Source organism: Anser cygnoides, chromosome 7, assembly GCF_040182565.1.
Source record: "Anser cygnoides isolate HZ-2024a breed goose chromosome 7, Taihu_goose_T2T_genome, whole genome shotgun sequence".
NCBI classification, from domain to species: Eukaryota; Metazoa; Chordata; class Aves; order Anseriformes; family Anatidae; genus Anser; species Anser cygnoides.
The window spans coordinates 7,926,628-7,950,894 of NC_089879.1; the positions used below are offsets into that span (position 1 = coordinate 7,926,628).

At 38.8% G+C, this 24,267-nt stretch overlaps 1 protein-coding gene across 3 annotated transcripts in view; it reads left to right on the plus strand.

Annotated features, from left to right (window-relative positions):
• Positions 1-24,267, plus strand: part of GFRA1 (GDNF family receptor alpha 1) — a 274,556-nt gene that overhangs the window by 206,909 nt on the left and 43,380 nt on the right. For all 3 annotated transcript variants that reach the window (XM_067000421.1, XM_048060503.2, XM_067000420.1), the window contains exons 5-7: positions 14,048-14,157; positions 19,422-19,556; positions 22,336-22,514. In XM_067000421.1, the coding sequence (XP_066856522.1) occupies positions 14,048-14,157; positions 19,422-19,556; positions 22,336-22,514 (424 nt within the window). The remainder of the gene's footprint in view (positions 1-14,047; positions 14,158-19,421; positions 19,557-22,335; positions 22,515-24,267) is intronic.

A 24,267-nucleotide genomic window follows, 5' to 3' on the forward strand; every position in this document is an offset into this window, starting at 1 on the left:
GAGATCACATCTCCTCCCTGCTATTAAAAATATTGGCATTGATAAATATCAGTCTATGTGGTAATTCCAGGCATGTTTAGAGTAATTAAAAGCAGTAGTCACGAGACATGTAGTTCTAACTCTGAAAACTTCTATTTCATTTTGAAATCAGAACAAGTATCTAAATGAGAGAAAAAATTGAGACTATGTTCTAACTTCTGTGAAACTGTCATTTAGAAACTATTATTTGCATGCCCGTTACATCCATTGGAGTTTCTTCGTAATGCCAGGCAAAACAAGGGGGACAAGTTCTAAGGGTTTCTTAGGGTTTTTAAAGGATTTCTGAAAGCAAATGTTTTCCAAATGCTGCTCGCTTAGAAATGCAAGATTTGAATCTGCCCCTACTCCATATAAAATATCACTTGGGCCTATGCCCAAGTATGTATTTAAACATTCAGTTTTGGATGCTCTTTGAAAGCTTTGTTTTAGATGCACGTATCACTGAATCTGTTTTTCAAACAGAATTAAGAGCAGAGAAGCAATTCAGCCAAATGGCAGATGCCCCTAACTGAGATGGCAGGACACTTTGATTTTTTTTCTTTTTTATTCATTCATCGATCAGTAATAAAGTCTTGATTGAGGGAAAAAGGGACCAGAAATGTCAGGAAATGCAAGTAAGCTCTGACTTACGTAAACAGTCCTGGTTTTTCAACTTCATCAGAATATTAAATGGTTCATGGTTCATTTTCATTTTTCTGCTGCCTCTCCTTGTATCCCAGTCCATATGCCGCTCTGAAACTGATTGGAGGCTCTCAGGCATGCCTGTCAATTCTAAGTAAAAAGAAAGAAAAGAAAAAAAAAAGAAAAAAAAGAAGCCATTAGAATTCTTTTTCATTATGAACATAAACAAAACTTCTAAGGCAGATCATTGTACTGTCAAAAACTTTCACTAGTTGTCCTGGAATATCTCAAACCTCTGAGGAAACTCCTCTTCTGATTACTTCAGCCACAAATTAAACCTCACAAAATTGACTGGCATGCTTTAGAAATATCATTCTGCTCTAAAAAGGCAGGACAGTGTGCTTCATTTTTGTCAGTATCATGTTTGACAGTATTTCAAAATACTGTTTTCACTGAGTAATGAAAGTGTGAGACATTAGTTTGGTCTTTTTAATAATTGGTGTTTTGAATTTGCATACTACTGTTTTCTGGATATGTTCATCAGGCACTGAGCAGAATGATAATGATGCAGACAGATTACTTATTAACAGAACAGAAAAATAGAACAGTATCAATACAGCCATGTGCTGTAAAGATCTGAAAAGAAAGATAGAATTTCTTTTTTTTTTAAAGACTTTTTAGATTATTTTTTTCTTAAATAAGAATCTAGTAATTGAATGCAAGTTTCTTGTCCTCCACAATTGCTGTACTCAAAATGGCGAAATAGCAAGAAGGTAGTTCAAACACAAGATATATTTGGCACTCTATAGTCAGAGATCCAAATCTTTATAAATGTGCTTTCATTGGCATTCATTGGCATGTTCTTACCCCTCGTACAATCCTTTGGGGATACTGCTGTCAATTGTTTCTGGTCACTTGTTTAGTCTTAATTTTGGTGCAAGAACACATTCAACTCCGTGTGAAAGATATTCAGTTCTGTGTGAAAGCATGTACAGTTATAAGGACCTTGCACGAAGATATGCAAACATTTTTACCAGTGCGTAAAATAGCTCATTCACAGCAAGAGCTAGAACAAAAGCTCAGCTGCTTGCTGTGTTTCCTGCAAACACAAGAAACTTGCCAGGAAATTAATTTTCCTTCTCTATATTCTGTTGAAATTTCTTATGATGATTTCCTGTGAAAAGGGAGCCACTGTATCTGTGCATGTTTACCGTAAGCCGTGTGCAGGTCTGCGAGCGCTTCATGCCAGCACCTGTTTGTGCGAGTGGCTTCTCTGCACGGGACCTGTGGGCAGCTCCTGTAGCAGGCACGTTACGGGCTGCAGACTGCACGCCTTCGTGGGCAAGGTTTGCCAGAGGAGGGGGTGGCTAAAGACTGTAAGCAAGTTTGTGATGAGATGCTCTAAGTGTGCAGCCAGCCGTCTGTGTCCTGCCACAGGAGAGGGGGAGCCCAGCCTCTTGTGTGAGGAGGGAGGCTTCAGCTGCAGCGTTAGCAAGTACCAGGGAGGAGGGCACTCAAGGGATGTGTGGGGGAGAGAGAAGAGATGGAGGAGAAACAGGGCTTTTTCCTCAATTCTTCTATTCCTTAGGCTTCTCTTTCATTTTTCCAGCTTTCTCCCTTGCTTTATCCTCACGCCTCTTCTTGCTTAGTCCCCTTTCATCTCCTCTTCCCAGATCTCCCAGTCATTACCCGACTCTCACTGCCTCTCTGCCACGTTTGAATCCTCTCCGTTACAGCCGCTTACAGCCCCTCCTCACCGCTCTCCTGCGCGCGGCTCTTTTCCTCCCTCAATATCTTGCCACAGTCCAGTGATCATCTGTAATTCAGAAAATGAGAGGGAAAACATAGATGCCTGCTCCCTCCCGGAGCCTGTAGCTTATACCAGTTACAGTTCAGTGGCCAGCTGCTGAGCTGCACTGCGTGGTCCCTGCCTGGCTCTAGGTGGCTGCCCACTGGGTGTTGTCACGAAGGACACAGTGGCAGGGTACAGTTCTGTGCAACAGAGCTGGATTTGCGTCCCTCCGGGGTATTTATATCAGTTGGGCGCTTGAAGCTGTCTGGCAGCTCCTTGAGATTGCTGTTGTGCTGTGGGTATGCAAAACCAGGACAGCGACGTAGTTTTCATAATGCTGTTAAGGACATTAGAACAGGGATGCTCTTGATTTCGAGAGACGTGCAGGCTGTGTCTATATTTTGTGTTTGGAGGCAGAGTCAGGGAGTGGGCGAGAAACTTCGTGTGCTGCCTGACTCACCCTGCGCTGGATGCAGGATGTCTGCAGGGTAACCGGGGTAGCCTGGGCTCGGGCTACCTGCAGGGACTCTCTGCTCCTGGCCTTGGGGCTTGGCTAGGGGAGGCCAAGCCCCCCTGCCTGGACCACAGGGCCAGCGAGGGAGGAAAAAGTGGAAAACCTGTCTTTTAATAAATGAATTGCTAGTGAGGAATGATCACAGTTCAAAAAATTCAGATGGTGGGGTCTGGAGAGAGGTGGGACAAGCTGGTGTGCTTGGAGCATGATGGTGTAGTGAAGTTTGGGGTGTCAGGGGTATTGCTAGCCTGGAAAAGAAAAAAAAATGCAGACTCTGCAAAATAAGCAAAAACCTTTCAAGTCAAGGAAAAATAAAGTAGAAAATGCTGCAATATCAAATTACTTGCTTACTTTTGAGTCCTTTATGTGATTCATTACATTGATGTCTTTTGTTAGCAGAGTAAAACATAGTATTACTCTCCCCTCCCCCAACACATTTAAAATTTCTCTCCTCTGAACAAAACTCAGAAGGAATCAAGCAGTTCCTCTTTAAAACATATCCATAAACCCCTAAGGAATCTAAAAATCAGAACAACCAGCAAACCAAGTGCTTTGTCCCTGTTAAAGTGTAGATCTCGTTCTGGAGTGCCAAGATGTGCTTGGCCAGTCCTCATTTATACTCTCTCCGTTCTGCTTAAGAGGGTCTTGAAGATTAAAAGCGTGCTGGATGATTGACATTTTGTTGAGCAGTGAAAGAAGCAAAGACGCGAGCAAGGATATAGTAATTAGAAAAACGGCTCAGCTGTATTCCTGCACCAAACTTTCACATCACTTTGTGCTTTAACAGTGAGGAGATCCTCAAGCACAGGGGTTTTTATGCTCTAAGAAGCAGTAACCAGACAGTATCTTCACAATGAGGTCCTTTGGCAGGCAAGCTTGAAACTCTCCTAGCAGCATTTCTGCAGCCAGCTAGTGCCTCCACTCATTCCTGAAACCCAGGAATGTAACCATGAAAAGGTAGTGTAATTCTTTTATGCCCATTGTCTGTAAAACAGAAGCTAAGTGTTGTCAGAGCTCTTTGGTTCAGCTGTTTTATGTTTTGCATGGTGTAGATTTGGCAGTATCCTCACATTGCTGAAGTCCTGCTATTCCTTCCCAAGTAATTTTTAAGGATAAGAGTTAACTGTGGTGCTGAATATCCATTATTACCTTTCTGCAGAGTTGCAAAAGTGAAAGAAGGAATAAAATATTTATGATTGTTAGAAAAATCATAAAATAAAATTGGATGCAAATTATTAGACTTTTATGGACCATATTTAGATACCTGATCTTCCATGTCAGTCCCTTGTTAGCCAAAACAATGCAGCGAGTTAAAGTACTCACAGCCACTAGTAAACTTCAGCTCTGAGAACTTGGGGGTATTATCATCGTCCAGACATGGTCCTTCCTCTCTGTGCATCATTGTATCTGAAAAAGCTTGTTCTCTAGGTGAGAAAGGAAAATTGCCTGTATAATACTATAAAAAAAAAAAAAAAAAGAATACAGATTAGAAACATGAGCTAGAAAGGGGGTTACAGCAGTGGGAATTCAACCCATTTTGTTTGTTCCTTTATCACACAGGACAGCTGAAATTACATTTGTTAATGAAACAGTTTCACACATGTTTAGTCAAAATTTTTGAAAGCTAGGAAAGTTAGATTTGACATTAATCTTTAATAGAATCTAAATTTGGAACTACTCATGTTCTTACGGTTAAGCAAGCTCTTAATTGCTTTGCTGGATGGGGTTCCAGTAAGACTACTGCTACCACTGATTTGTTGAATTGTTAATTGAGAGATTTTTTGTAGAGAGCAGAAGTTCAGCATCCACTGGTTTGCACAAGTAGTTTCCACTTACTAATCTGTTAAATCTGTTGAAGAGAACATTTTTGATCCCTTTTAATATACACTCAGTCACATTTGGGTAATCTGTTTTTTCTGAGGCAAAAGAGATATATATCACACAACAGCATTTTCTTGCATAAATCAAAATGTTTCCCCATCTACCTCAAACCGCATATATACTAAAGGCAAGAAACCACTATATGTTCTATGTGTATAACAGAGATATTATATCGAGTCCATTCCCAGCGTACTTCCTCTGAGATCAGTGACTTCAGTGGATTTATTCCAGGGATGAATTTGGCTATTCCTGTTCTGTGTAGGTAAATCTTCAGGCAGTGCTAATTAAAAGAATGTCAACTAATTTTGCCATTCCATTATGCTGGACTTTGTAAAGGTTATTTATATCACTCTACATCAGGCCCTAGTGAGAGAATATTTCTGGTGGCAGTTCATCCATTAAAATAGCTGCAAGATAATGTAAGCACTAGAACTAAAAATAAAACTTTGTTTCTCAACAGAACAAGTGACAGCCACATGCATATTTTCAAATTTTAGCATTTTAATGTTTACTGAATAGAAATTGCATTGCTTTCATTATGTTTTAAGCACTACCATGCTACTGATGGAGTAACTACTGTTAAGTGGAAAGCCACGTGTAAATGTACCAATATCTGAAAAGACTTCTCAGCACAGAAGGTAGTTGTTTCCTACGCTTTGATTATCTCCTGGCTTTAAAGCAAGTGGCACAGGGAAAGTTTTCTGATATGTGTTTACTGTTGAATATAGATTTTCTGTGTGAGATGAATGTGACCCTTGCCAAAGATTATTAATAGATGCCCTTACATTCACATATTTGTGCTTACAGTATGTTTGTTCAAGCACATGCTATAAACCATTAAAATAAGCTTTTATATTATAAAGTCTGTATGAGTTAGACATCTGTTAAATTAAATCTTGACTGTATTATTTGAATATTTAGTTAATTTTCTTTTGCTCCAATTCAAGCACAAACTACAGTGGTTGTCCTGTCAGTTACGATGCTCCCTTTTCTAATTAGGCCTTGTGAAATGCTGGAGATATGTCTCAGCAACTGGTCATCATGCAGCACTGCAAAGAATTCTTCAAAATGGACAGTGTCTTTCAGATGAACTTCTGTAATCAGCTGGATGTATCACAGGCTGTCAGCTCTCTTAGCTGCTGTGGCCATGTTCAGTTTTTTTGACATTGGAGATTAAAAAAAGAAACAACAAACCTCCTAGACCGTATATGTCATCCTTAACTGGTAAAAGTGATTTTTTTTTCCAATCCTATTCTGTAAATCAGTGCTTTTCTTACTAGCATGGGATATCCGTGTATCTTCTAAAACCAAGTAAAGCATGTTGAATAAGATAAATGCTATACTGGTTTGCTAGTGCCAGAACTTGGGGACTTTCTGTTTGATGGGGATGTTTTGTGCATGACACAAAAAGTTTCCCAACAAAAGAGACTTTAATCTGCTTTTATCTACTGTTGTTCTGACTTGAAATTTGTTGTCTGACTCCTGAAGTCAGAACAGCTTTTAGCATAGCTTAAGGATGAGTTTGAGCTACGTTGGCTGCAGGCCCTGAACAATCAAGTGCAAGGATGCACTGGGCACCCTTTCTTTCCTTTAGTCAGGAAAGACTGGGAGTGGATACAGAGCTATTCTGCTCAGGGATGCCACTGCAGGGACGTTGGAATGCAGAAAGAATCCCTACATAACCTTAGGAAACCTGATGATCCAGTGCATCATATTTTTGCCAACAGGAACTTTTCTAGTAAACAGAGAACCTAGATGCTTGTATAGATGCTTGCTTTAGATTATTTTCCATCTCCAGACTCCAATTTTGTTTCATGCTTGAGCCAGAAATATTTTGTTATAGTTTATTCAAGTGGTTACAGAGAATGTTATTGTCATAGATGTCTTTCTCAGGTACTCGGAACCACATCCTTTCAGCGTGCACTCATGATATAGTTGTTAATAAACACCTGAGCATCCAGTGGCACACTCAAGGACTTGCTGTGGCACTAATTTCTTTGGCTTGCTCTTTGAGCGTGACAATGATTTTCTTAGGTTTCCAGTCTGTAATTCAGATACTCCTGTCTGCCCAGCTAATGAAGTGAGAACAACTCTATCCCTAATGGACTAGTTCTTTCCTGAGTAACATGCTATCAAGAGACACTCTGGGGCTTGGACATCTTTAAACATGACAGTCATTTATATTTAGAAGCTTAAAATTAAACAGCGTAAAGGAAATGAAATAAAATGAAAATATACAATCTCTTGGTACTCTGAAAGTAGCTAGTGGATTTGTTCATGTTATTGGAGAGCTTTGTTACAGATAGACTAAATAGAAATCTTACCAGCATCCCCTGATAGAAATCATGGATTGACAGTTCAGCCTATCAGTTTGTAGAAGATGCGCAGAGAAGTGTTTTCTTTGCAGTTGAGAAGACAGAAACACATTATGCATGCTTAAAGTCAATGCAAGGAAACAGAGCCCCACAAAACATATTTAATATAGGTTTGATTTCCTGTGGAATGCTTTCCAGATGTTCTCTCAAACAGGCCTCTAAAATATGGTCTGAGGTAATTTTTTTTTGCAAGCAGAAAGAGAAAATTCTGTTTTGTGTCACTGCATCAGAAAATCACTGTTCTAATTCTTTATTGCATTACCTTGTGCTCAGGATTTGCACCGTATTTTTCAAAATTGGTTTTACTACACAAAAGGTCAGTAGTATAAAAATATTTATACTCCCCAATTGCAAATAAATCATACTTATTTAGGACCACATTTGAGCTTAGCAGTTTTCCTGAAATCCAAAGGAGACCTAATACATTAGAATAAAATTACTCTAACACATGACCTTGAGTTACTGAGAGGCTTTAACTAACACTGTTAAACTATGAGATTAGTGTTTTGGTAAGGTCTTGTGATTTGCTGTAGCAGACGTTGTATAAAAAGATCTAACAGGTCCCTTGCAGATAACCTGAGCAATGGAAAAGGATAAGATTAAAGGCAAATGGTATGTGACTTACTTTATTATGTGTTGTGTAAGATACAGTAACAGAAACCAGGCGTAGAGTATGTTTATTTTAGGGCATTTTTTAATCAGAAAAAAATGAGTTAGTAGAAAAATAGAAAGAATACATTTCTATTGTTTATTTTAAAATATAAATATGCATAGGTGGAAGTGTTCTTAATTTTACGTGACTGACTTTCTAGTAGTTAGCTCTCCGCTAACTGGGATATTAAATGCCCTGTAAGCAGAAAGCCTGGATAACGCAGGTGGCATCAGGCAAGGTGGGGAGCACGGCGCAGTCAGCCAGCAATGCAGAAGCCTGCTGGGGCGACGCACGGGTGCTCATCTGGAGCAGGAAGCCTTGGTGGGCTGCCGTGGTGCCCGGAGCCAGCACTCGTGAAGCCGAGAGGCCTCGGGATGAATCCTGTGTGGTCTCTGCTCTTTGTTTCTGTAGCCAGTTACTCCACAACCCGGATAGGCAGCCTGTATGTAATTGAGGAGTGTCTGTATTTTACTTCCAGATAAACAACACAATTTTTAAAGATAAATCAAATCTGGAATCAAATATTGGCGTGGGCTTAGGCTACAAGTCATTTAAAATAACGAAACAGAAGCAAAAACAGATAAAACCCAGCTTCTTCCAGCTAGTAGCTGGTATTTGGGATCAAAGATCCCACAATGGTTTCTGCAATGGTTTTACAAAAGATTTGGATCGGCTCACATGAGAGAAACAGCTTTTGGTATTCAGGTCTTGGGAGCCAAGTAGTCTGCTGTTTAATCTTCACATTTTTTTACCCCTCAAAAAGAAGTAAAAATGCTCAAAAATGCCTTTTTTACTTCAGAAAGGGTGTGAATGCTGAGGTGTGTGTCAGGGCTCAGCGAGGGCCAGGGGCTCTGTGGGGGCCCCTGGGATGAGCAGGCCAGGAGCTCGCAGGCCGGGCTTGTTCCATAGCCACAGCCGGGCGTCGGGCACCATTTTGGGGACAGGGACTGGCCAAGGACCAGTGGCCCTGCTCAGTGTGGCCCTCAGGCAGGGCAGGGCTATAGGGGGTTGGAGGGCAGCACCCTACAGCATTACTGGGGCAGGGACTGAAGGCCCGGGAGGGCTGAAGGGGCCCATGGGCAGGTGGGGGAGCCCCAGGGGTGGGCAGGGGCGTTAGGGCCCTCAGGGCCCTGACACAGTCACTGTTTGAGGAGGATGACAGCCAAATTAAAACCAACATGTTTCTGTTGAGAGAAATTTAAGTTCCTGTTCAATAAATATATGTAAAAATGCCCATTTAAAGAAATAATCAAAAATGGCGAAAATTCATAGTTGCTCACAGGTTCTCAGTAGTGTGTGTCCATAACTAAGGAGATATGACATGTACTACTATTGCACATTTCTAGTGCCTTTAATGAAAAACAGTCTTCAAAGATGGGTTGACTCTAAATTACTAGGTGCAGGGAGGATCATTTCTCTAGTGATGAGACGCTTTGAGTTTTTTTTCGGCTCACTGGTTGATAGAGTTTCTTATGTAGTCTTTGCCTTGTTTTCTCGCTGCCCACTCACTACGTGTTTATGAAATAAAGAGAAAATGAAAAGCTCCTCCACCAAAGAACCTGCTAGTTTGGACACATATCAAGCCCTCTTGCCCGTATTGCATCCCAGCAGACAAACATAGCACCACCCCAGCTATACAGGAGCTATTTGTAGCTATGGAGCAAGATGCTGCATTTGACCCCCACAAAAGAGGAACAAGTATTTTGGCTTTTTTTTTTCCCCCTATAATGGTGTCATTTATCACACTGACACATATTCATTGACTTAGTCTGAAATTTCTCAGTGTCAGATTTATATTTCTTTTCTCTTTTGAATATTGATGCAACACTTCCCTTACGTGACTGCACTGCATCTGCCAAATGGTGTCTAGACGCTAGAGCAGCTTTAACTAATTAGTGTAGTCACTCCAGTCACTCAGCTTTGGCATTTACGAACCCTTTATGGTACTGTTGTTGAGCCATAAATAGATGCCTAAACACAAGCAGCAATGTAAAGAGAGGCGGTAGTGAGCATGTTCAGACTTCACCCAACATCATGGAGGTGAACAGAGGACAGCAGCCCTAGCTGCCCATGTTCATAACCAGGGTAAGAAGTTGTAACCACTCACTTGGGCATGGCAGTGTACATGAATGCAATCAGCAGAAAATTCAGATTTAGTGTTCTTCTCAGGCTGAAGATCACCACTGCAAAGGGAAACCTAAGAGAGATTTCTCTCTAGTGCCCCTGCCTACAAGCAGTTGAAGATTCATAGAGCCAGAAGAACAGAAGTAAGGGAAATCAACACCTGATAGCCCAGCAATAGGGGGTGACTTTTGGAAAGGTACATCTGGTTCATAAAGCTGATTTCCAGTAGGCCATGGTTTACAGTGCATCCAAACTGAAAATGCAGCTGTAGAAATTATCTGCAACTTCATTGTTTAGACTGTACTTTCAAATATTGCATCCTGCATTTCTGTGCAGCCAGTGCTGAAGTTGAGTTGGCCAACTTTAAAGAGGGAGAATGGGTAAATAACAAAGATAACTTCAGAGCATTAAACAACTTCTACAAAACCTTGAAAATAAATTTAGTGAAAACCTAATCAATGTTGCCTATGCAACAAGCTGTGCTAATATAAAATTAAATTGTCTCAAAAATTATGAGGAGATTAAACACAATACTGCTATTAACAAACCTTATTTGTAAGCAAAATTTGAGTTTTGATTTACCCTGCTGAGTATTTGAAGAACTAGTATCATAAGGTAAACAAATTTATCTTTGTTTTCTTTGTATTCTTAACTTTTACAAATTATTTTACTGGTGCTAACACAAAGCATTAGAGAGCAGTAGGTTCGAATATTTTTTTCTCGTATTCACAGAAAGACTGTTTGTTTTTTGATCAGGTTTTCTTTGAATTTGCCAGTAGGATTATTCTTATTTTTTCAGTTACTGCTATACGAAATATTTAAAGTAAGCTTTCCAGAAGATCTACAGTGTACTTTGAGAAGATTTTCATTTTAGCTAAGCTAAAACTCATTTAATTTTATTTTTGTGTTTGTTCGTTTGTTTCTCTACAAAGAGAAGATTTTTTTTCTTCCTAGGAAGAAGATTTCTGGGTCATGCTCTTCAGTTGTATTTATTTATTTATTTATTTATTTTTATTTTTATTTATTTTATTTATTTTTTAATGCAAGGGAAAGAATCATTAATGCTGTTGAACACAAAGGATTTGTGATTCTTACATGGAGAAAGAAATTAATAGTTCCTGCTATGTGTTATGCACAATATAAAAACTACTTGGTTTTGTATCCAGCCACCTAGTAAATAGATACACGTATGTACATTGCACATGTAAAACCATGGGCACGCATGGTGCAAGCACTGTTTGTCCTCTAGATACCAGACTGCTCAGCTGGGGGTTAGACACTTACCCACAAGTTTCTAACCTCAAGTTGTTTCCTGCTGAAGAAGCACAAAGTTGGTACAATATGCATTTTCTTTAAATAGACTGCTATCATCTGATTACTTATCAAGCATGCCTTTTACCCAAACTCATCTTAATAATCATGTACAATAACTTACTATAAATGATACTGTTTCTAATTAGGCTAATTTGTCTCTCTGTAGATAAGCAGCAGTACCACTGTTTTGGTATTGCTGATGAGGACACTTTTGTTGGTGTCACTCTACTGGAAACTCAGGGGCTAGATCATCAGTGAGCGGGTCTTCACTGAGCATGGTGGAGTTATTTTATGGCGGGTGGACACTTGTCTCTGTTTTTATTTGCTGGTCTTAACTTTATATCTGGTGGAAGTTTATCCACATGAATGACAGCTCAGGAGGGAGTAAGAACTTTGGTAGTATGAAGTTTGGATGCCTCAGAGAAGAGGTGTGTGACTATGTCCAGTAATGCTTGGACCAGAGCCATCTGAACTATATTTGGCTTATAAAAAATTAAACGTGCAACTTTGTCAGATTATTACCTTATACAACCACAAAAAAATCTTCAGAAATTAACACAGAAATCAGTGTGTACGCAAAGGGATCAGCAGAGCAATTTTAGCTTCCTTCAGTGTTTACTACAACAAATAAATTATTCAAGCAGACAGGGTAGTAACTGGTTGGTTTTATTCCATAGTTATCAGTACTTACATTCAGAGAAAAGGAGTATATATTTCTGGACCAATGCACATAATAATCTAAGGGAGAACTGTACAATTAAGAACGATGAAATGATTGCTATTAGTAGGATTTATAGAAACCTTAGAAACTGTAAATGATCTTTGTTCCCAGTTCCCCAGAAAGCTGGATCTTTGGATTATTGTCTTAATTATTGACAGAGAGGGAGTCACCACAGTGACATAGGGTTTCTTTGCCGAAATTCTCTTCGTGGTGCTATTTAACTCTTCCCATCCCTTGTAATCTGTCTTCTCAGCTTGTGCCCTGGTAGGTACACCAGTAAAATGGAGATTCTGTGGAAGTCTAGAACATATACACATAGAACATATAGGGCATCTTGAAGGATATGTAGAGAGCTTGACTCTCTCAAGTTGTTAAAGGTACAAATGTCCATCACAAGGTTAAATGGTTAAATAAGTGAAGGGAGGGAGTGAAAACCTGACAGTTGACTGTGGTTTGAAGGCAACCATGGATTTGCTGCTGATGGTACAGTTATGGATGGAATTAAAAAGAGGCCATGAGAATAGCTCAGATAAATTCAGGTGTGGTTTGCATACAATCTATTTATGGGATGCTTTTTCAAACTAAGCCTGTGAACCTTTTGAAGTTTGCCCATCACTATTTTCATGCCAATTAATGATGTTCCCATTCTGAGATAGGAAAAACAATAAAGCAAACAAAGATAATTAGTCTCTGGAGCATGCCAACAAATAAAATCTGTGCAAATCACTTGTTTCTGCTAACTTTTGTGGTTTTGCTGCAAAACTAAAAAAGAGCATTTCTATTGCAAATCTACATAATGCTAGAGCAGAGATGGAAATACATATATGACAGCATCCTGATTTTGAAAGGGCTTTGCAAAGATTAAACATCTTATTCTGAAAAACCACTCTGAGTTGTTATAAGCAAGAGAACACTTCCATTCCTTTTTCACGGAGGAAAAGGGAAGCAGGGAGGTTAAACCATTTGCTCATGGAGTCAAAGGTCTAAATGACACTTCATAAATAAACAAAAGTCACTGCTCCAAGAGGCTTACAAGTCCAATTGAAAACACAATCACAGCCGAGGAGAGAAGGTTAAGATGGGCAGGAGATAGACTGCAGGATGTGGACCTTGACTCAGCTCAGTGAAGCCTCTCAAATTTTACAGACCTGGATGGGAGCATTACATGGCCTTTAAAGTGCAATTCAACAGAACAGCTTCTAGCTGCTAGGAACTCTCTTCTTGGTTTCCAAAGTCATAATAATCTGTTAATTGAGATAGAGCTTTAGCCCTAGTCTTGAAGCACTTTCCATAGGTGAGCAGTGCTCTCCCCCTCTTGGAAATGAGGTAACTGAGGTAAGCAGAGATAAAAAATCAGTAGCAGAAGTGGATGCAGAGCACACATTCACTACTTCTGAGCTCAATACTGTAAGCTTTGGATAAATGCACATTTTACAAGAACAGATAGATTCTCAGTACCATTGCTCCAGGGGAGTGTGTAGATCATGCCATCTGGATCTGCCCAGTTCAGCCAGTTGGCTCTGCAGGCAAGTGCAGAGCAGGGGTAAGCCCATTCCCTGGGAATTCAGGGCAGAACTAAAGCAGGTCCTGCCTCAAGTCATGGAGTAAGAGGGCTCAGGGAGCAAAAACATAGAGTTTTGTGTAATGAGTAAACTAGCAGAAACTGTGTTCTGTTCCTATAGAATAACAGATTCCAGAGTTCAGATCCAGGCAAAATGACCACTCATGATAAAATGTCTCTTTGTCTTTTTTTTTTTGGCATGAAAATGCAGAGCATTTCTTTTAGCAAAGGGCGTGCATGACCCTGTCATTTTCTCCCTTTTTGCTGTTTTCTTACACTTTTTTGTTCTGGTTTCAGAAATGGAATATGGAAAGAGACCCTCATCAATTGAAATGTGTCCAATGTATATTGAAGTTAAAAATACTAAGTGCTGTTGAAAAATAAAAAGACTGTAAAAGGTAAGAATGCCTGCAGGCTTGATTTTTAAAGATATGCCTTTTTTTCATGTTGCAGATCTCGCCTTGCAGATTTTTTCACAAACTGCCAGCCTGAGTCACGGTCTGTTAGTAGCTGTCTGAAGGAGAACTACGCTGACTGCCTCCTTGCTTACTCGGGGCTTATTGGTAAGAATGCAGGGAGGGGTTGGGGCTTGCTTGATCTAAAAAAAAAACAACACCCAAACAATATTTTGAAGACCCTCATGAAATAAAAACAGTGGAATACTGTACTGTATGATCCTAGGCAAAATTCTCAGCTAAGCGTCTTGGCCTTCTTTTACTTTACAGAGATTCCTGAGGTAAATTTTTACATTGCAAGGAAATTAAGGACAGGATAAAGAGAGAAATGCGTTTGAATTTGAAATAAACGTATATAAATTAAGCTTACAAAGTAAAACTTATTAAGGTGGTTGACTTTTGGACGGGACCATGAAGTAAGAAGCTAAAAAGAACAGATAAAGCTGCAACTTGGTTGGTTTTGCAGCTGTCATCACAAGGTGGGGTAAAATATTTCTAGGTGTTTAGGGAAAGTTTGGACATTTGAGGAATGAGCTGATAGACCAACCCAGCCTTGTTTCACTTGCAGCTGCTGTTCTTGCCACGATCACCTTCTGTCCACTCTAAGTTTTCTTAGGTGCCTGTCAATGGATTGGAACCGAGACCAAATTTATCATCTGAACTCCTCTCCCTCCCCAACATAATTCATTTTGCTTGCTGTAACCTTCCTGACTGTCAACAGGCACAAAGGTGACTATATGCAAGTCAGATTCCATACACCCTCCACAGTATTTGATTCCTGAAAGAGAGAGGTTATCTCAGGAAGGTGAACTTGTAGAAATACCATGGCTGGGCAATAAACAATAAGTGAATGTCAGAACTCTGAAACAACAGGTTTTAAAAGTACACCAGATAAGATGTTCTTAAGCCTACAGCCTGCACCTGCTGCAATGCAGTAATAGCCCCTTCTGTTGGGTGCGAAGGTCCCAGCTGAGTCCCTGAAGCAGATTCTGCTGTTAAATAAATGTCTTTTGAAATAATATCTGAAATAAAATATTTCCAACTTAGTCTTTATATATATATATATATAAAATGACTGAAAGACGTATTTGCTGGCTTGTTGTTACCATTCTTAATACTGTAGCATCTAACAAGTGAGGTAAGTCCATGGAGTACCAACTGTTTAAAAAAGACATGATAATTTTGGAGGACATGGTTCTGTATCTTAAGTGATAACGACAGTATGTAAAGGCTATAACATATGAGCGGTTATGACAGAATGTCATTTGACTCTAAAAGAAAGAATTGAACAGCCTTGAAATCTGATCTAGTCAATGAGATTAAGAAGTCTAGCTGCTGGCAAAGAGTAACTTTACTAATAGATACTTCTGGGTGAGAGCTGCCAAGAAGTTCTTGCTGGACCTAGTGAATCTTGCTGACAGTTTTGTTGGATCCGTTTTTCAGTTTAAGCTCAAAGATGACGCAGTTCACATAGTAAGGTTTTTTTTTGTGTTACTGTGGATGACCATGCTGCAAAACACTGTCAGACATCGGAAATGTGGAATGAGTCCCTAAGCAGCTGAAATCAAAAGGAGATCTGATTTTCAAAGGGAAAAAATAAACATTTTTCTTCTTTCCTGTCAGCCTCTAGATACATGCAAAAAGATGGGAACTGATTAGTGTTACAGAAGTTTTTACTTCTTGGAAGTCATTCCAAGAAACAAAAATTACCAAAACAAAGCTTTCATCTGCTGAAGCAGTAAATTCCTGCTTCTGATATCAAGCTGATATAAAACTGGAGTAAATTATATGAAGACCATCACATTTGTAAGAGGCTATCTGAGATCAAAATCAGAAGTACAATGTTTCTACTGTCTACTTAATATATACAAAATGCAGGAAGAATAGATAGAGAGGCTCTGGGTAAGAAGCTGTTAGAGATTCATTCATTCATCAGAGCTCCAGGATGTCCAGGTGTTTTAATTAAGATAAGATATCATTCATTCATATGTAGATATATATTTAATTTAGACATTTCATTAAATGTAGCAAAAATTGTGCCTCCACATAGTTTGTTCAGGAAAGCGAGGATTCTCTGTGGAAGATACAGTGGATGTGATTCTGTTTGCAACAGGGTGTTATGTATATAATTATAAAGCTATGTATATCTTACAGAATGTGGAAGACCTTAGTGAATCACCTTAGGCTCCTTGTTATGGTGATAAATTAATACTTTTAAAGAATTACAGCATGTAAAGAAAAAAAAAAGATAAAAAATGATTAAATGTAAAATAAGACTAGTGATCACCATGCTTGAGATTCAGTGCTTTGCTTACAGCCTAGTTTAAGCCATCTGGACCTGTCTGTACTCCCACAGCAGTTTGGTATGGCTGCAACTGCTGACTTCAAGATCTGGTTAAGCATTCATTTTCTGACACATTTTCACCTGTTTTCAGTAAAATCCATCTAATTTCCCCAGAATTCCCCGGAATTCCATGGGAGTTTGTATGAATAAACTGCTTTTTGCAGAACTTGATGCTTGCTTCTGGATCCAGTACCCAGTCTTTAGACTTTGGTAATGCCAAATGGTTTGTACTGTAATCCTCATTTGCTAAGATACTTTCTGCCTCCAAAATGCAAACAGACTTCCTGTTCTTCTAACATTCTTGTTACTTAAATGTTGTTGCTTGCTGCATTTGATGGCCTTCACTGGGCTTGGGCAAATTCCTGTTGTTGGCTTTCATTTACTGTGTCACACATGGGTCAAAACAACTTCAGTCACACACCCTTCTCCTGGACCCACCGTAAATCTCCTGATTCTTAACTGACCCTAATTTGAGCAGCATCTTGGTTGTGCTCAGGTCAATTCTGCTTTTCCCTAGAATATGGAGACCTGACTGCCTACAACTGAGACTGACACACAACTGTTTGATACAGAGAACACGCAAAACTGAGCATGTCCTATTTTACTGCCAACCACCGTGGTTTCTCTGATCTGTTAGTGTCCTTGAGCAGAATTTCCAAGATGCAAGCTAGAGGAGGGAGGAGGAGGGGAAGGCACACACACTGCAGGGAGAAAAAGGAAATACACCCCAGGAAACGAAGCATATAATCCGCTTGGGTTCACATCTGCCCCCAGGTTTAAATGACAGACTGATTTTCTACTAGCTGCTCTTTCAGCCACTCTATTTTTGCTGGATGTACAGTTTGTGTGCTGCATATACACACTCCATGTCCTGGCGTTCCAGTATTCGTCAACCTTAATCATAGTTTGGTATCTCTTACACTTTTAGCCCCTGTCTTGACCCATTTTAATTACCTTATTACCTTTTTGTAGCCTTTCCTCAGTGACCTTTTAAACTTCCTCAGTACTGTTCTGTTTTCTCAACCCTTCACTAAGTGTTTGCTACTTATCCTTTTTTTAACGCTGTTTTTTTTCCATTTGTGAAGTGGTCTTGCTTTGTGTTCTCTCTCACTTCTTTTTAGATCATATCACAGGGTTGAAATAGCGCACTAAACCATCAAACAAATAATGGGTAGATATTTTCACTTGTTTTAGTTTAATTTAACATCATTCCTGTTCTTATTTATCTACTGTCAATTTTTCATTTTAATGGCACAAATGATATTTGCCTATTTTACTAAATTCTCCACCTCCATTTAAAAAGTTTTGAACTGTGCTACTATTTACTCATGTGCAAATCTCATGTAGAATTTGAGCGATTATTATCACAGCTATCTCTTAGAAGTTGGAAGTAGATGAAGACGTAGAATTTCATTCTAATTTAAAACCATCCCCAAACAAGACAACAGATGCTTTTTCTGACTTTGGCAGTTGCACTGCATTCATTTTCACATACATTACTGCCTTTCTCAGGCCAGCCCTTAATGTCTGTTTTCCTTGGTCTCCCACATCTCCCATATGAAGTATTTTGCATGTTGATTTGTTTAATTCCCAGTGCTGCCTGGTGACTGAAAGGCTATTTCATATCATTCTGTGATTTGTGTTATTTCTAATGTTACCTTTTTTTAGCCCTATTTATTTGATAGCCCTTTCCTGTATGGTATTACAGACTCTTGACCCTGGACCTGTGGACCAAATTTTCTCTGCTAATGTACACTTTGGGTCTCTAATATTTATCCTTCATTTATTACGTCTTCTTAATGACTACTTTGATGTCATTTGAGGAGTTTTGAGGGGCTATGATCACATATCCTCATGATACAAAGCCTGTCCTAGACCTGTAGATTGCCAAGTGAGGGACTTGTTTCTTGAAACTGCTTTACTCAGTAAAAGTATCTAACAGCAGCCCCTCTTAATTAATTTTCTTCTGTTTGGTGAGACATACAATAAAGATTCAGACTTCTCAATCCTTAGGAGAATTTGAGATCTCTGGCCAACTGTGTTGATGCCTTCAGTGTGACTACTGATTTGAATAAGTGTTGATCTTACAACAGTTAACCTTATCCAGATGAGTGGTGAATAGTTCCTGTATAACTTCTAGGACACAGAACACATTCTTTGGTTTCATTCGATTATTGCTAGCCTTCAGCTGACATATAAATGTGAGAATATTTACCTAAGAATTGTAAGAGAGTTGGAACGAGCCTGTGGTTGTAAGTTGTTGACAGTGTTCAGGAAACAATCACTGTACTAAAAGAGCAGCGATGCAGCAAAATTAATAGTAATTTATTACCTGCTAAGAATCAGTTGTTTCTTTTCCTGCATGCTGGTTGTGTTTTTGCTTTGTCCTTCACCATAACCCACTCTGTTGGCAGGGCCCTCAGGAGCACCGTAGGGGTGGATAGCACTCCTCCAGGATGTACCAGCACTCTTTGCAGCATGACCAACGTTCTCCTTGCTCACGCAGTTCAGAACTGTTTTTCCAGGCTGGCTGCAGACTTGGGGAGGAAGCTCCAGTTATTTGCAGAAAATGAAAGAAAATGCAAGTGAGGAAGAAAATAGGATTTTTAGAGTGCAACTCTAAGGACTCAGCTCCACACGTTTGATTTGGCAGCAGAGGCCTTTTAAGAGGTTTCCCACTTATCTCACCCCATCCCTCCCTGTGCTATAGTTTTTCACCTGTCAGTTCTGCTGATGGAGCTCTCTGTGGTCTTGCAGTGTAAACCTTTTGAAACAAGGGAATGGGTCTTTACTGTGGGAGCCATTTTACAATACCTGAAGTGGTTTCATTCAAACAACCACAGGTGTAAAATGTTGCACAGGACTGGTGGGCAAAGGGAGCCAGGAACTCTAGAAGTAGAAACTCTACCATGGGTCTGCACTCTGAATGTATAACTTACCAAGTGTTGTTTGTTTTCTTCTTAGTATGGGAATAATACTTCAGTGCAGAGGTTGCTCACAGTACAGTGCTTTACTGTTTTTTTAATAGGCACAGTGATGACACCAAACTATATAGACTCAAGTAGTCTCAGCGTTGCCCCATGGTGTGACTGCAGCAACAGCGGTAATGATAGAGATGAATGCCAGAAATTTCTGAATTTCTTCCAGGACAACACATGCCTTAGTGAGTATGGAATTAACAGATGTATAAAAGAGTTTTAGCATGTTTCATGGAATTTATTTATTGTTTAAGTGTGTTGTGATGCATCAAGTCAATCTCTTTGCACACTGTAAGCATGGTTCTGGTGTAGGTGTAAGAACTAGAATTGAACAAACTCAAGCAAATAAATATTCCTGATACTGTAGTTTATGGCCAAGGTTGCAAACACAGGATGTTGTTGGAAAAAAAATTCAAATTAAAGAAGTGTATCATACAGAAATATGTTTACATCACAGATCATGTTTGGACCCTAGCACTCAGGGAGCATCTGTACCAAAAAATTGCAACACCTGAGGGCCTTGTGTATAATTTAAGAACTTCATATTAAAAAAGACATGTATTTTATGAAGGATTTGTTGTAGGTAAGTATAAATTGGATTGTGTTTGCAGTTTATGGCCAAGCTTCAGGTTTCTTAGGCTACTTGATCTCAAATGCCTGGTTTTAACACAAGGCTGGATGGTACCCATTTTCAAGATTTTGTTAAATTATTGATTTCTTTTCAGTTAAGCTTACTCCCAAATTAGGGACTATTATAAATTTCAGAATGGCTCAGTGGAGTCAATTTTGGCAGGTTCTCTTTTCAAATTTCCTGTCTGCCTGCAGCAGCATAATTGGATGATGTGGAGTGTGCACCAGAGTTTTAATTTCAGATAAATGAGGAGACCAAAAGAACTTGGCTTCCATAGCCTAGCAGAACAGAAGTTGAAAGCATACATGATTGTCCTCTGAAATTGCATTAGGGGGGCAAGTACAAGGAGGGAAAAGAATTAGTTAACATAAAGGGCAGTGTTGACACAGAATCAAAGAGAGGTATTTGCCATACATATTTAGGTTTGGAATTGAAAATTTTTTAACCATCAGGCTTAAGTTAAAAGAACAGCTTTTCAGCAGGAGGGGAAAAAGTTCTTCCTGGTTTTACAAGGCATTTTTCATCAGGTTATGAAAAGAAGCATGCATTGTTGCTTTTTGCAAAAAATAACAAATGAATATGATGATCCAGACAGTTCCATCCACTCCTATATTCTTGCATTACTGCTAGTGAGGGTCTGTATTTTAGGATAGGGTCTGAAAATCTCCACTTGTAGCTCCTCAACAGGCAGCACATTTGTGAAGACATGGGGAGCTTTGCATACAAAAAAGTGAGTTATTTGTGTTCCTATCTGTTAAACTATTTATTAAGCTTCGGAAGAATTAAAGTTACTCAAGACCACTTATGAAAAAAAATAATTCTGGCTGTGATTGTGTGAAAGTCAACAATACAGCCCGAGACCAACTTCAAACCTAATGGTGCTGCAATTTATATAAGTATACTGTAATACATCAGCTGTTAATTTGTGAATATTAATCGCTACAATGTTACAGGTTCTTTTTAAAATGCATAGGTACAGATATCCTATGTCCCTTTTTTGCTACCAGTACAAAAATGTTAATGAAGACAAATCAAAGACATTAGAGTCTACTGTGAGACAAATTATAGTCATCCCAGCTGTTAGGGAGCTCTTTTTTTCATGAAGAAATTAAAGGTGTTTCTGGGTTAATAAAATGTTTTTTACCCTCATAGACAAGTGGAAAAGTTCATATATTTTTTTTAATTTTTAATGTCATGATATATAAATAGCATTTCACTGCCTGGAACGATGGCATAGAATGCTGGAATTTCTGTGATCCTTCTTGCAATAGTGGAAACAAATTAACAGGAGTTACTGTTAATTTAGGAAATCATTCAGACACTTACGAATACTTTCTATGTGGAAAATATTGCTTTATATACTGCCTTACTCAGGTAAAGCCAGGAAAAATATAATTCCACTCTGCCTACTTTGTCTTTATCAACCAAACTGATTGTGATGCCCGCTATAAATTCTTCTCTGCGTGTGCTGGAGTTCTGAGAACTAATATTAGAATAAAATGCATCTTTCTCGGATGAGAATTAAATGTAAATTATTTTATAAAGGAAGGAATACCACTGAGAAGAAGTATTAATAGCTTCCATATATTAGTCCCCAGTGAAGTTGTTTGATTTCTTATACAAAGAATTTGAAATAAGAAATCCCTAAATCCATGTTGAATCCCCAAAGACCTGATTAAAAACTGGTTTTTTATTTGTTTACAAAAAAAACCCAACCAATTTACTCTTGCCATAAACACACTCTTTAATCCCATGAAACCGTGATAAGCTTTTTAACTTTTATATCCTGAAGTTTTAGTTTAAGCATGTTTCCCTCACCTAATTATGCAGATTTTGATTGAAAACTGTAAGGAAAACTGAAAGGAAAAGATTGTCTTAGTTAAACCATTTTGTCGTTATGGGCATATTAGTTTTAATACAAGAAGCTGTAGAAATAAATCGGTATTTTGCCCGCTCTCTGTTCTTAGTTTGCTATGTAACATCACCTGCCTCAGAAAGGACACAACATTGAAACTGATTTTTAAATCTTGAAAGTAAGTTTTTGAGGCTTTTGGTTGGTAACAAATATGATTACAGTAAGACCTAGGGCTTCTGTCAAGAATGACCAGGAATGTTACAAAGAATAGGCTGCATCAGATAATTATGCGGCCCCAGCCTCTAAGTTCATGTTTCTGATATGTTCAAAATTAAGACACGTTTTTCAAAATAAAAATGGAGCTTCTATAAATACAGTTTTGATGGAATAATAAAAATATTAATAATAAAAAATAAATAATTTCTGCTTTCTGCCATTTGTTTAGAAGTAGAAAATTGCCTGTAATTTCTTTTTACAGAAAATGCAATTCAAGCCTTTGGCAATGGTACTGATGTGAATGTGTGGCAGCCAATCTTACCAGTACAGACCACCACAGCCACAACTACAACAGCTTCCAGACTTAAAAACACAGGTTCAGAGACCACCAACAATGAAATACCCGCCCACAATGATTCACCAGCATGTGCAAACCTGCAGGTAAGAAAGTCTTGTAATTTTTGCGGTACATAAAAGAAAGGTGTTCATGGATATGTATGCAGAGTAGTTTCCTGCTCCATGAATAAATACCTGCCTAATTTAGAGTATGTTTACTAGTTACAAGCCAGATACACTGTAAAATATCAGACACTTTTATTTTAAATAAGAAGCATGCATATTTCAGAATGGCCTTCATTGCCTCTCTCAGAGAAACAAAGCACAATATTTAATTTATCACAGGTTTGGATATGAACGTGGTACTGTCCAAACCCTGCCAGCATGTGTCAGATTAAATTAGTCTCCTGAGTAAACCAAATTTAAGGGGAACTTTGAATGTTAGCTAGCATGGGATGCTATGGGTTTTTTTTGTTGTTTTTTTGGCTGAGTAGGTCTGGATAGTAGAGAATATGGGGTGCTACATGGTGAGGAAGCTGGATAAACATGCAAGCTATTTTGGATCAGGTGCCTTCCTGAACTGAGCTCAAAGCTGTGATATGATTTTGGCCAATGGCTGCAGCCATTTCCTGTAGTGCTTCAATCAGCCTGTTTGTGGTGTGTCATTGATTCTGGATTTTAAAGAGGTTCATCGCCTGCTGAAGGCAGTATATGCAGCCCTTAGAAAGCATTAAGAATTTTGGCAGGAGAGAACTGCAAAATCTAGACAGGAAAGATCATGAAGTAACAGGCAATGTTGATTAACATTCTTCCAAGGCATTACTGAGTCGCAAAGTATATGAGGTTAATTGTAGATGGTGTTGAGTTTAGGACCTTCTGTTTTAATTCGATTTTTCATATCTGTACATTCATTATTAGTTAAGCTTTATAAGTTACTGACGAGAGAAAGATAGTTGTAGGCACTCTATTTCCATATGCAGTAGTCATTTGACCAAATGAAATATGCTAAAAAGAAATGTAATCTTTTAAGCCTGGAACTTGGAGTATCTTGCATCTGAAGCAAGAACCTGATGGAATATTATTAATTCACTTCATGTTGTATTAAAAAGTTTTACGGCAGAGATCACATTTTCCTTCAGTATTTGTACAGTCATACACTTTACACATAGAATAAGGCCTCCAGATGCTCCTAAAGTACACAACTACTAAACCGAAGAAGTAGCAAGGGATCACAAATCCCATTGGTTTCAGTTTGATTTGCAAATGTTCCTCAAACCTGAATAGATGTTCTGTTGTTCTGAAAACAAATGAAGTTCTTCCCTGTCCTCCCTACCTTATGCCAGTTACTCTGGCATTTTGAGGTCATGTCGCACTTGGATTTATCAGCCCTGGTTTGAAGGTGTGCTGTGACTTCAAGTACACCCCAGATATACTTGACGCAAGAAGTAAAGCTCTCCAGGGAAAACAGCTTCATTTAAATAAATTATCTGCTGTTTTGTAAAACTACAGATATGCTGGCATTAAAAGGTCACTGAAGTTACATGAATCACACACTCTTTTTTTCTTGTGAAATACAACATTCTGGTGCTAGCTATTTTCTTGTGTCAGAATTGAACCATGAAGAACAAAGCTTTTACATTTCGGTGGATTTTTCAATAGTAACTTGCGAATAGAGCCAAAACAAGCCCACACTTTTTTAAAGAAACCTATGTTTATTGGACAGTGTGGTGCCACTTTGCATGTGAGACTTAAACCTCAGTTCAAATTTTACAAAAGAACTGGAGGCATTCATACTGCACTTGGAGAAGCATATTCATTCCAAGGCTCTCCTCCCATGAAAAATATGTCTTTGTAGTAT